General features: G+C 40.9%; 1 protein-coding gene across 2 annotated transcripts in view; it reads right to left on the bottom strand.

Annotated features, from left to right (window-relative positions):
* Positions 1 to 13,109, bottom strand: part of DENND5A (DENN domain containing 5A) — an 82,692-nt gene that overhangs the window by 21,310 nt on the left and 48,273 nt on the right. For both annotated transcript variants that reach the window (XM_081099101.1, XM_081099100.1), the window contains exons 7-11: positions 12,270 to 12,485; positions 11,084 to 11,318; positions 7,072 to 7,222; positions 4,280 to 4,373; positions 943 to 1,074 (exon numbers count right to left, since the gene is read on the bottom strand). In XM_081099101.1, the coding sequence (XP_080955227.1) occupies positions 943 to 1,074; positions 4,280 to 4,373; positions 7,072 to 7,222; positions 11,084 to 11,318; positions 12,270 to 12,485 (828 nt within the window). The remainder of the gene's footprint in view (positions 1 to 942; positions 1,075 to 4,279; positions 4,374 to 7,071; positions 7,223 to 11,083; positions 11,319 to 12,269; positions 12,486 to 13,109) is intronic.

Below are 13,109 nucleotides of genomic sequence, written 5' to 3'. Positions count from 1 at the left end.
AGTATTATGCATTTTAAAATATGTTAAGAGAATAGATATCATATTGTGTTCTTATCACAAAAAAACAAACAAGTGAAAACCACAAAAGAACATAAAATTTTGGGAAGAAATCGATATATTTAGCACCTTGATCATAGTAATAGTATCACGGGTGCATGTGTATATCCAAAGATGCATACATTAAATGTGTGCAATTTTTTGTATATCAATTCTCAATAAAGTTTTTTTTAAAATGACTGTCTTTGTAGAATTGAGAAAAACACCCCATAACAGCTTAAACTGAATAGCACTCTTTGGCCTGGCACTTAGTAGGCATTCATAAATTCTTGTGTCTAGACATATGAAATCATTGCTATCAAATTAAAATAGAGGCAACATTTTCATGTGTGTAAGACTAATCTGCTGAAGACAATTCAACTACAACGATTTCAAAAAATGTTAGATGTCTAAAATTAAAACTGAATCTCTCAGTTTTAAAGAATACATATTTTATCAACAAACTGTGCTTGATCTTGATTAATGGTTTATTTTATGTAAAACAAATATGCCGCCCAGCCAGTGTGGCTCAGTGATTATCAACCTATGAACCAGGAGGTTAGGGTTCGATTCCTGGTCAGGGCACATGCCTGGGTTGTGGGCTCCATCCCCAGTGTGGGGCGTGCAGGAGGCAGCCGATCAATGATTCTCTCTCATCGTTGATGTTTTTCTCTCTCTCCCTCTTGCTTCTTCTCTAAAATCAATAAAAAAAAAAAATTTTTTTAAAGATGAGAAAAAAAGAAAAAACAATATGCCTAATTCCAAGTTAACAGGATCTTAAAATTCATACTATCCCATTATATTAACAATATTTTTAAAACCAAGAAAGAACAGTCAGAGCCAAGCCTTGGTGTCACCTTGACTGCCAAGGGAAATAGCACACACACAGAGGCGTCCACAGCTCACCTTGTTGCGGCATTCCTTCAGTAGGCCCTCTACAAACTTCCAGTTGGTTTGGGCAATCACTGACGGGGAGAGGTTGGACAGTTTGGGCTGACGGATGGTGCTGCCCATATTCCTGGCTTCTTGGATGTACTTCTACAGCCAACAGAAAAACAAAAACTCTATCCATGCACACAAGATAGGCGACCAGTACTGGTGAGTGCCTGAAGAGGGCACTACCACCCAGCGCTTTCTTACTGCTTCTTTCCAAGGCTCAGATAAAGTTGGGGCAGAAAGTTTAAAATGTAACTCTGTAGCCCTGGCTGGGTAGTTCAGCTGGTTACAGCATTGTCCCTATACCCCAAGGTTGCAGGTTCAATACCCAGTCAGGGCACATATACAAGAATCAACCAATGCATGCATAAATAAGTGGAACAACAAATAGGTGTTTCTCTCTCTCTTTAAAAGCAGTCAAAGATTTTTTCCCAAATGCAATTCTATATAAAAGGGAAAACCTGAGAAAATATGAATTCTGTTTTCTCTGATGTAAAGCACTTCATAACTGCTGTAATTACCTTTTCTTTAAAGATACAAAAAAAACATAGCTGCAGCTTGTACAGATCAGTTTGTCAACCCAAATCTCAGAGTATTACTGAAAAAAAATCATTTTACCTACTAAGCTGGGAGGAATTTAACTCTTCTGCCCATATCAAAGATAACTACTGTTGTCATCATAAAGTATAACAACCTTGCACAAAACAACAACTGTATTTTCTGCAAAGTGTTGGTGATTCTCCACATGCTGTTTGTTTTAACACAGAATGCATATAAATGCAGAGAACTGCACACTGACATCCTCTCGGTATTCCAGGTCACAACAAACACTTTTACCCCAGGCTTCCTTCTTCCCCCATATTTATCCCAGTAGAACATTTCTGTCTGGCCCCTCAATCTGCCCTTACTACCAATCCCCAAGGTTAGGCTTCAATTACTACCTGGACTACTGCTACCTGCCTCCTAACTTGCTAGCTATGTAGCCACTTCTAATACCTCCTTCCTCCAAACATTCTGCCAGTCTTCATTACACAACAATCACCAAGCTTTTGGTCCTGTATTTCCTCTACTTAAAATATTTTTCTTTGTCTCTATAACAATCCTATCATCCTCCAAGGCCTCAAACAGATTTTGACTCCACCAAAAAGTTTTGTTTGATGACTACCCCAGGTAGAACTGACATCTGCTTTCTCTAATCAGTGATCACACACTGGCTTGCCTCTTATATGACCCTTTAACAAGACTCTTCTACTAAAGTTATTTGTGTACCTGACTTTGCTCCCTTAATAAACTGGTAGTCCCTGAGGACAAGGCTAACGTCTTGTCATCTTTATATTTCAAAGTGCTTACAACAGTGATTTTGACCAAGAAAATGTGCTCAATAAATACTGCTGAAAGAAGTAATCAGGAGGTGAGGTGGAAAACCCAGAGGAGACTTTAAAAATAACACCAATACCCAACACCCCTTACAGCACACTCGCAGAACTCTAAGCACAACTGTATCCTATAAAGCAGCAGTTAAAAATTTATAACCATACCTTGTGATTTTAATATATTCCTTTAAAATATAGCAAAGGCAAAACATGCAATTTTCCCATTCACTGAGGTGCCAAACACATATGAAAACAATATGCTTTATTGGGTTTTATATGTATACTAGAGGCCCAGTGCACGAATTCGTGCACAGGTGGGGTCTCTTGGCCTGGCTGGTGATCAGGGCTGATTGGGCTGGCCTCGGGGAGGGGCCATGGGAGGTTGGCTGCCAGCCCGCCCCCATTGGGGCCAATTGGGGCTGATTGGAGCTGGCTGGCTGGGGGCAGGGGAGGTGGGCTGGCCCGCCCTGATTGGGGCTGATCAGGGCCAGCTGGTGGGGGGGGGGTGAGGGACTGCAGGAGATGGGTTGGCCGGCCTGCCTCAATTGGGGCCATTGAGGCCATCGGGTCTGGCTGGCTGGCTGGCCCAGGGGGAGGGACTGCGGGAAGTTGGCTGGCCACGAGAGGTTGGCTGTATGAGTGCACTGACCACCAGAGGGAAGCTCCTGCGTTGAGCGTCTGCCCCCTGGTGGTCAGTGCATGTTGGTTGTTCAGTCACTTAGGCTTTTATAATTATAGATAACACAATCTGCAAGGTATTTTCTCAAAGAGAAGTTCCTGAAACAGGTTTCTAAAGGTTAAATTCCCATTTTCACAACTTCTCTGCAACTGAGTCAGGCAGGCAGGGTTTCCAACTTGAGTTTTATAACTAAAAGCTTTACTGGGAACAAGTTATAGTAGAGCTGAAAACTCAGCCTATAAGCAATGAGGACTCAGGAGGTCAATTCAAGAAGCCTCAACACCCCAGGCACCTGTAGATAACATTCCTCTCCTTTGCTCCTCAAAGGAAAAAAAGTCAAGATTATCTGCTTTAAATTATGATACATAAAAAATAGGGGGAAAGTACTCCCTCCTCCCAGGTTCAGATATTGACAGCATTAACCCAAGTTCAGCTTTTCTTCCTTCTAATTCTAACAAAATTAATTCTTCACTACCATACCACACACAAAAGAAGCCTCACAAATTTTAAAAGGATTTCTCCCAAGTCTCAGGCTCTCATCTCCTGAGGTTCTGTCACACTCCCCCAGGAGTATGATGTATGAGGAGTACTGAAAGGACAGTGAAAGGCTCTCTTCTAAGACTGCCATCATTCCTGAGTCGGCTGCAAACAGGGCCTGGCACAGAGAGAGGACCCAGTGGCTAGCTGTCATGTGCAAAACAACATACATCCTGGATTTGTCCTAACCTAGGCCCAGTATCAGGTATCAGGAACTACTCTATTATTAACCCTTCTTTATGGGGAGAAATCTCTAAATGTGGAGTAGAGGCGACCCCAACAGTCTGCACAGACCATCTCTGCTTAGACCCCATCCCTGTAAGTAACTTCCCTACAACAAATCCCATTATAATCTATAGTAGGGGTGGGAACCTTTTATCTGCCAAGGGCCATTTGGGTATTTATAACATCATTCTCAGGCCATCCAAAATTATCCACTTAAAACTTAGCTGCTATATTTGGTCAAACATGTAATTAACTCACCCCTAATGCCTTGACAGGGCCAGACCAAATGATCTCATTGGTCTTATACAGCCCGAAGGCTGGATGTTCTATAGGGGTGGCTGCTTTGTTTTTTGGCCTCAAATAACCTTCTTGGTTCGGTGGTCACTGTACTGTTAAGACACTTGAATCAGACCAGAGGTCAAAAAAATAGGAAAGAGAAAGAGAATGTAGCATGATAACAGGCCCATTTCTTGTCAATCATAAGGTGACCTACCTCTCTCTGGTCATTGTCTAAACGCAGGTGTTCTGTGTGCTGCTTCTGCCGATCTTTCCGCCTCCACTGGGCAGGGGCATTCCTTTTTGTCCATCTAAAAGAATCAAAACAGCCGAAACCGGTTTGGCTCAGTGGATAAGAGCATCGGCCTGCGGACTGAAAGGTCCGAGGTTCGATTCCGGTCAAGGGCATGTACCTGGGTTGCGGGCACATCCCCAGTGGGAGATGTGCAGGAGACAGCTGATCGATGTTTCTCTCTCATCGATGTTTCTAACTTTCTATCTCTCTCCCTTCCTCTCTGTGAAAAATCAATAAAATATATTAAAAATAAAAAATAAAAAATAAATAAATAAATAAAAGAATCAAAACAGGCAATTAACAATATCCCAGTAAAAAGTAAGGTCAGCCCTGGCCGGTGGCTCAGTGGTTAGAGTGCTGGCCCACATATTCCCCATGCCAAACTCAAAGGCTAACACGGGCCATAAAACAAGGTTTAAAGTTTATGTGGCCCCATAAAACAAGCATGTCAAACTCAAAGGCTAACACAGACCAAATAAACAAGTTTTAAAGTTTATGTGGCCGCAAAAAAAAAAAAAAAAAAGCTTCAATTTTCATAGAAACATAGGTTTATTTTGATAGAGACATGCTGAATACAAAGGGCTGAAATAAATAATTGTTATAAAATAGAACATTTTAATAAAAATTAATATTTTTTCTTGAACATTAACTTACCAGACATTGAATAACTGCACAAATTAATAAGCATAACGCAAATAAACCTATTTTTCTTGTTCTCTGAAAGCAAAATATCTCCTGTTGCGCACACCAAACAAGTCAGTACAAGACTAATGACGTGACAATCGGCTGCTAAAATATTCACTGCTGCCTTAGCCGGTTTGGCTCAGTGAATAGAGCGTCAGCCTGCGGACTGAAGGGTCCCAGGTTCAATTCCGGTCAAGGGTATGTACCTTGGTTGCAGGCACATCCCCAGTGGGGGGTATGCAGGAGGCAGCTGATGGATGTTTCTCTCTCATCGATGTTTCTAACTCTCTATCCCTCTCCCTTCCTCTCTATAAAATATCAATAAAATATTTTTTTAAAAAAATAATAAAATAAAATATTCACTGCTAATATTAATGGAGAGAAATGGTGTTCCTGTGTGTAAGGCACGTAAGGGAAATGAATGCAACACAATTATAGTAATCAGTCATTAGCAAACGTTGTAGTTCATTTATATATATAAAAGGCTAAGTGGCCGACCATACATCTGTCTGACCGGCCGGTGCATATGACATGCACAGGCAATTTAAAAATAAACACTGACTCGTGCATGCGTGATACATATAAAGCTCTCACTGGTGCCAATCGCACACATGTTTCAATCTGTCATTGTTGATCCTGAATTTGGTTGTTTAATTCGAAGACAGTTTCCCATGATGCCAGCATCTGCAATGACTATTAATAAATCACAAGGACAAACTCTAGACAGTGTAGGAATATTCCTACCTAAACCCGTTTTTGGACACAGTCAGTTATATGCTGTTTTCTCTTGAGTTCGAAGAGCATGTAACGTTAAAGTTGTAAATACTTCATCACAAGGGAAATTAGTCAAGCACTCTGAAAGTGTTTTTACTCCTAATGTGGCATACAGGGAGATATTAGAATAAGTTTAATCAATTTATCAGTCATTGCTTTTATCAATGTTTTTTATCATGTTTTTGTTGTTTTTATATTGTGTCTTTGTTGTTACAGCATGTTGTTATTGTTTATTTGTTAATCAATTTATATATTATTTTCATATACATTTTACTAATTTTCTTTCATCTCTGACACTTCTATTACAGAGAAAGGGCGAATAGTGATATTAAAATATTTCTTCTAATTAATTTCCTTTCAATGTGCATGAATCCGTGCACCGGGCCACTAGTTATTAATAATTATGTATAACAGGATATTGTAAAAATTAAGTTATATACCATTATATTGGCTGGGCTGCGAGTTTGATATGCTTGCACTAAAGGGTGTGGGTTCAATTCCCAGCCCAGTTGAGGCGTGTGTGGGAGGCAACCAATCAATGTGTCTCTCTTACACTTCCCTCTCTTCCACTCTCTCTAAAGATCAATGGAAAAAATAGCCTCTGGTGAGGATTAACAACAACACAATTCTTTTTAAAATAAAAGTAAGGTCAACTGAAATGAAGAAAACTGGAATGTCTAGGGACCAGTGCTGGGCACAGAAAACCACCAAAGAGTCACCAGAGATAGCTCAGAGAGCTTGGGGAAGAGCAGCTTAAAGATCAGTGAGTGGGCAAGAAAAATAACTCCCCAGGGAACACAGACATATCTCTCTTCAAACATTTACATCAAGTTCACATGCAGATCCAAACTATACTCAGCTCTGTCTGAGCTTTGTTATATTCATCTCCAAACATAACTAAAGACCAGTAATCCTGCTAAGTTACCTACTTCCAGTTCTGACTCCATTTCAACTACCACTTACTGGAGATAAAATGCCAGTTACATGTTGTATGGGATTTAGTCATGAGATCATTTCAACCCATCTGCAGCCTGGCTTTTTGCAGGTCCTGGGCATATGGAGCTATCCCAATTGGCACAGTGGAGACAGGAGCTGATGATACTCTGTCACCCATTTTCTTGTTCAAAAAGTGAAAAACCTGGAGAGTTTTGGTCTTCTCCATATTTGCTTTATAAAATTCAGGGGTCTTCTACCAGCTCAGGCCCAGATACTGGATGGTTAGGGAGCTGAATCAGGGAATCCCAGGGTTGACTCACTTGTTGCTGGCAGGCCCAATGGAAAGCACATCAGACTGCAACTTTGGGAAGAAACCTGGTTCATACTTCCCTTGTCCAATCTTCATGTCAAGTAAATGGGGGTGAACCGCAGTATGATCTATTTTTGCCAGACGCAGCTCAATTGCTTTCTCTGGATAAGAAAAAAAAATTCAAACTTTTAAAAAATATATCATATTCTGGGCCATATAACACTCAATAAATTTAAAACAATTTGAATACAAAATATGTCCTCTGACTACAATAATAATTAAGAACATCTTAAAACTGAATAACACACTTCCAAATAACCCATCATCAAAAAAATCAAAAGGGAAATAAGAACTAAATAAAAATAAGAACACAAAATATAAGAATTTGTAGTATGTCATTATTACTTGAAAGAAAATTTATGGCACTAAATGCCTATCTTAGAAAAAAGAAGAAAGGTCTCAAATTAATGACCGTGGCTTCCACCTTAAAACACTAGAAAAAAGACTAGCAAATTACAATTCAAAGTACAAGAAAGGAAATAATAAAGGCCAGAGTGAAATCAATGAAATAAACAAATTAATAAATCCAAAAACTGTTCTTTCAGAAGATCAGTAAAACTAATAAACTTCTAATCAGACTGATAAAAATAGAAAAGAGAAAAACACAAATTACCAAAATCAGTAATGAGAGAAGTGACAGACTCTACAGATATTAATACAGGACATACTACAAAAAAAACTTAATGCCAACAAATTTGACAATAGGTGAAAGGGACAAATTCCTTGAAGGATGCAAACAGCCAAAGCTCACTCAAGAAGAAATAGCTCATCCAAATAGCCCTATTTTTTAAACTAAATCTATATTTTAAAATCTTCTCACACAAAAAAATAGCAACAACAAAAAAAAACCTCCAAGCCCAGAGGGCTTCACTGATGAATTCTGCCAAACATCTAAAGAAAAAGTAGTAACAAGCTCTTCTCGGAAACTGAAGAGGAGAGAATACTTCCTAACTTTTCTTTCAGGCCAACATTATAGTGACACCAAATCAGACAAGGTATTACAAACAAACTATGAGCTGATATCCTTCATGAGCATAGATGCACAAATTCTAAACAAAATTGTAGTAAATTGAATTCAATAATATACAAAAAAAAAAATACATCATAATCACATAAAGACTTTATCTCAAGAATGCAAGGTTATGCCGAAACCGGTTTGGCTCGGTGGATAGAGCGTCGGCCTGCAGACTGAAGGGTCCCAGGTTCGATTCCGGTCAAGGGCATGTACCTGGGTTGCAGGCACATCCCCAGTAGGAGATGTGCAGGAGGCAGCTGATCGATGTTTCTCTCTCATCGACGTTTCTGGCTTTCTATCTCTCTCCCTTCCTCTCTGTGAAAAATCAATAAAATATATTTAAAAAAAAAAAAAGAATGCAAGGTTAGTTTACTAGTACACCTTTAAAAATCAATAAATTGCCATATTAACAAACTAAGACTAAAAACCACACAATTATCCCAATAAAAGCCTTAACCAAGAGGGCTGTCATTTTAATGAAAGAACTGAATTGAGAACTGAAAGGTAAAGATAGAAGGCTAGAGAATGTACTCAATGAAGGCAAATGAAGGCAGGACTTTGTTCAAACTGTCACCAGTTGTATCTTCAAAACTTAGAAAAATGCATATCCTCAGGTGAAGATTAAAAATAAATTTAAAAACCTATATGTTTAAAACCTAGAAAAATGCTTGACATGTTTATTCATTCAGTACATATATTTGTGAGCACTTACCATATGTTAAGCATGTACTGGGTATCTATCTACCCTAATAGAAGAGAAACATGCAAATTGATGTCACTCCGCTATGCCCACCAGCCAATCAGATGTGTATGCAAATTAACCCAACAGAGATGGTGGTTAATTTGCATACACAGGCGCAGAGTGAAGACTGAAGGCTCTGGCCTGAGTGAAGACTGAAGACTGAAGAGGCTTGGCTTCTCCGCTGCGGCTGCAGTGGAGAAGCCAAGCGGCCACAGAGCTGGAGGCTTGGGTTGCCCCCAGCAATGGAGGAAGCCAAGCTTCCAGCCCGCCCTGGCCGCCACTCAAGGAAGAGAACAACAGCAGGCGTAGCCAGGAGCCTGAGAGATCAACACAGGGGCACCTGCTCCAAGCCTACATGGTGCGGCTGGGGGCAGGCCCCTAGTGGACACACACATGCGTGCGCACACACACACACAGGGTGCCTGCTCCGAGCCTCTGTGGTGCGGCTGGGGGCAGCCACCAGTGGACACACACACACACACACACACACACACACACACGGGGCGCCTGCTCCGAGCCTCCAATGCAGCTGGGGGCAGGCCCCCAGTGGGGACACACACACACACACACACACACACGGTGCCTGCTCTGAGCCTCTGCTGCCAGACTGTGGCATAGACCTGCTCCAGGAGCGGGTCTAAGCCGTCAGTAGGACATCCACTGAGGGCTCCCAGACTGTGAGAGGGGGCAGGCTGGGCTGAGGGATCCCCACCTCCCTGCATGAATTTCATGCACCGGGCCTCTAGTTTATAATATTTAGTAAATGAATGAACAATATATACAAAATAGCCACAAGGACACTGAACATCCTATAAAAAAGTGAACAAACTACTTAATATGCACCTCAAACTGAGACTATTCTCTAGCTATACTCATCTAGATGGGGCTTCTATGAACAAAAAGGCCTTTTCAATCATGCATGTAGCAAACCACTTTTTTAAAAATATATTTTTACTGATTTCAGAGAGGGGGAGAAGGAGAGAAACATCAATGATGAGAGAGAATAACTGATCAGCTGCCTCCTACATGCCCCCTACTGGGGATCGAGCCCACAACCTGGCATGTGCCCTTGACTGAAATTGAACCCAGGACCCTTCAGTCAGCAGGCTGATGCTCTATCCACTGAGCCAAACCAGCGAGGGCTAGCAAACCACTTTTCACATCTGTCATAAATACAATGCTAGAAGTTGGGGCCAGAAAATAAGTAAATACAGTCTCTGCTCTTAAGCTGTTGCCTAGTAATGACAGCTCAAGAGAACAGAGAGTACAGAGGGGAGGGAAGAACAAAGCACCACAGGAAGAGGAGGAATCCACCAACTCAGCCTGAGGGCGTCAGAGAGGGCTTCACAGAGGAGACAGACCAGGTAAGTTTTTGTGGCAAACACTATCAACTGCTAACTCATAACTCATTTGCTCCTTCTTTCTTGCTAATAAAACTCCAACATTGTTCAGGGTAACATTACATCCAATTCACTACTCCCTTTCAGTCTTTCTGGCACTTAAGTATAGTCACATAACATGGTTCTGGCCTATGAGACAACAGAAAGCTTTGGCTGATAGCAGCCTCCCCTCTTCTTACCCTGAATATGAACATAAAAAGCCTCTGGTAGGCCAAGCCAGTGTGGCTCAATTGGTTCAGCACTGTCCCATTCACCAAGATGCAGGTTTGATTCCTGGTCAGGGCACATGCTCAGGTTGCAGACAGGGGCATGCAGGAGAAAGCTGATAGATCTTTCTCTCTCTCTCCTCTCTCTCTCTCTCTCTCTCTCTCTCTCTCTCTAAAATAAAATAAAATGAATAAAAACATATTTTTTAAAATTCCCAGCATGAATATAAGTCGATACACTAAAGATAGCTGGGTAAAGACAGAACCTCAGTTCCTGATTACACTGTCAAGCAGCTGAACCAACACCAGCAACCACCAATTCTGCATTTCTTGCTAATCTGGGGAACATATCTCATGTTTCTAGCCCACTGCTAATTAGATTCTCTTCTCTATTACCTACAGCAGGACCCATTCCCAATTGACACAGTGTTAAAGGATGAAAAGAGCTAACCAGGCAAAAAAGAAAGGAAAGAGCATTTCAGGCTATGGGGAAAACTTAAGCAAAAGCAGAAACGGAAAGAAGCCGGCATGTTTAGGAGCAGGGACACATTAGTGACATAATCCAAGAAGCTAGAAGTACAGCAACAAGGAGGCCTCACCTGCTTCATCCACAGTGGTACACTTCTGGTACATGGATGTGCGGAGAGTAGGCGTCCGAACATTCAACAGTCTGATCTTATCTACTCGGGAATCAAACACCCGGAGCACAGGGTCTTTATCATCATCATCATGAAACATAATTTTATTGTCAATGAAAGAAGCAAACATCTGGGTCTCCAGGAATCTTGAGAGAAAGGGCAAGTAGGGCTCAGGCTGATCTGATAGAAAAGATGCCTGGTGAGACAAGGAAACAGACAGTCATCCATCAACAGAGAAGAGGAAAAAAGGGAAAAGGGTATGTCACCTTTAACCAGCAAAGGCAACATACCCAAAGGATCTAATGGGATAATTCTCTGAAGCTTCCTAGGTCTTTATGAAAAGCCAACAGCAAAATCTCTTCATCATTTTTTTTTAAACAATGAAGGTAAATCACCTGATAGTAAGAACCAGCACTCTGTTCTAAAGCAACAAGACCTTGCATTTTATCAGCACCAGAAGGATCATGAACTTGTTTCCCACATTTAATCTTGAACAACATAGGTTTGAACTGCACAGGTCCATTTATACATATATATTTTTCAATAAACATACAATTGGCCCTCCATCCGTATCCCTAGATTTTGCATTTGTGGAGTTAAACAACTGCAGATCGAAAATACTGTTGGGAATCCATGGATGTGGTGGGCTGACAGTATGCCTTTTTCTACATCATTTTTAAACTGGCCGGCGTGGCTCAGTGGTTGAGCGTCACCTATGTACCAGGAGGTTATGGTTCGATTCCCGGGCAGGGTACATGCCTGGGTTGTGGGTTCGATCCCCTCCCCAGTTGTGGGGCATGCCGGAGGCAGCCAATCAATGATTCTCTCTCATCATTGGATGTTTCTATCTCTCTCTTCCTCTCTGAAATCAATAAAAATATTTAAAAATAAGTAAATAAAAATAAAAATGGAACTTGAGCATCTGCAAATTTTGGTATCCATGGGGTCCCGGAATCAAGCGCCAACAGATACCAAAGAACATCTGGAGTTTTGGAGGAGTCAAAAGTTATAGGCAAATTTCTGACTATGAAGGAGATTGACACCCCTAACCCCCACATTGTTCAAGGGTCATCTGTATTATGAAAGAAAAACTCATTATCAGTTAAATCTTCATTCCTCACCCTCCTCCCCAGCAAATTACACTCACTTTATCAAAGTTTTGCATCTGTTCCCTGTTATTAAACCAGGACTCCTTATCCTGGCTGGGCTGAATGACAAACACCTCATAATCTGCAAACATCTGAGTGAAACGATTTGCAAAAACTTCCCGGATCTGAATGTTTAACTGGTAAATCCTGAGTTCTTCTTCATCACACTGAACTTTCAGATCCTTATTGCTGCTGGGGTCTTCACGCACTTCCAACTATAAAAAAAGAGAAATGACAATTGAGAACACACAAGCTTTTCCTTTTATCCCTAAGAAATGCAACTGGTTCGTTCCTTTTCCCTTCCCCCTTATCATTTACTTTGCAGCAAATGGAAATGAGGGAAAAAGAGAAAATGGGAGGAAAAAAAGAAAGGAATTCTGACATGGAGAAGAGATAAATGAGATGTTTCACTTGCAGGTACCCAGTAACTCAGTGAAAGTAATCATTATGGGCAGAGAGAGATTCAGCAATAGAGAAAGGTGCAACTTATCTCAAGGGTCTGGGGAAAGAGGGACTCTGGAAGTCAGTAAGAAAATGATAATGCAAAGCAACATGGTTAGATTCTAGCTCTACCTACATCTCTTTGATTTTCTCCCACATAACACTTACCTTATCTTTCTCCCTAAGAATTTTTCCTTATTGTGTTTTTCTTTAACCTTTTTAATATATCTCAATACTTCTCTGCTCTACAACTGGCCATGATTTTTAATTTATTTTTTTAAAATATATGTCCTTATTGATTTCAGAGAGGAAGGGAGGAGAGAGAGATAGAAACATCAATGATGAGAGAGAATCATTGATTGGCTGCCTCCTGCACACCCCCCACTGGGGAACGAGCC

The sequence above is a fragment of the Myotis nattereri genome (assembly GCF_964212035.1).
Source record: "Myotis nattereri genome assembly, chromosome: 9".
NCBI classification, from domain to species: Eukaryota; Metazoa; Chordata; class Mammalia; order Chiroptera; family Vespertilionidae; genus Myotis; species Myotis nattereri.
Note: the sequence above shows the minus strand (reverse complement) of the source record. Positions and strands in the feature narration are given on the sequence as shown.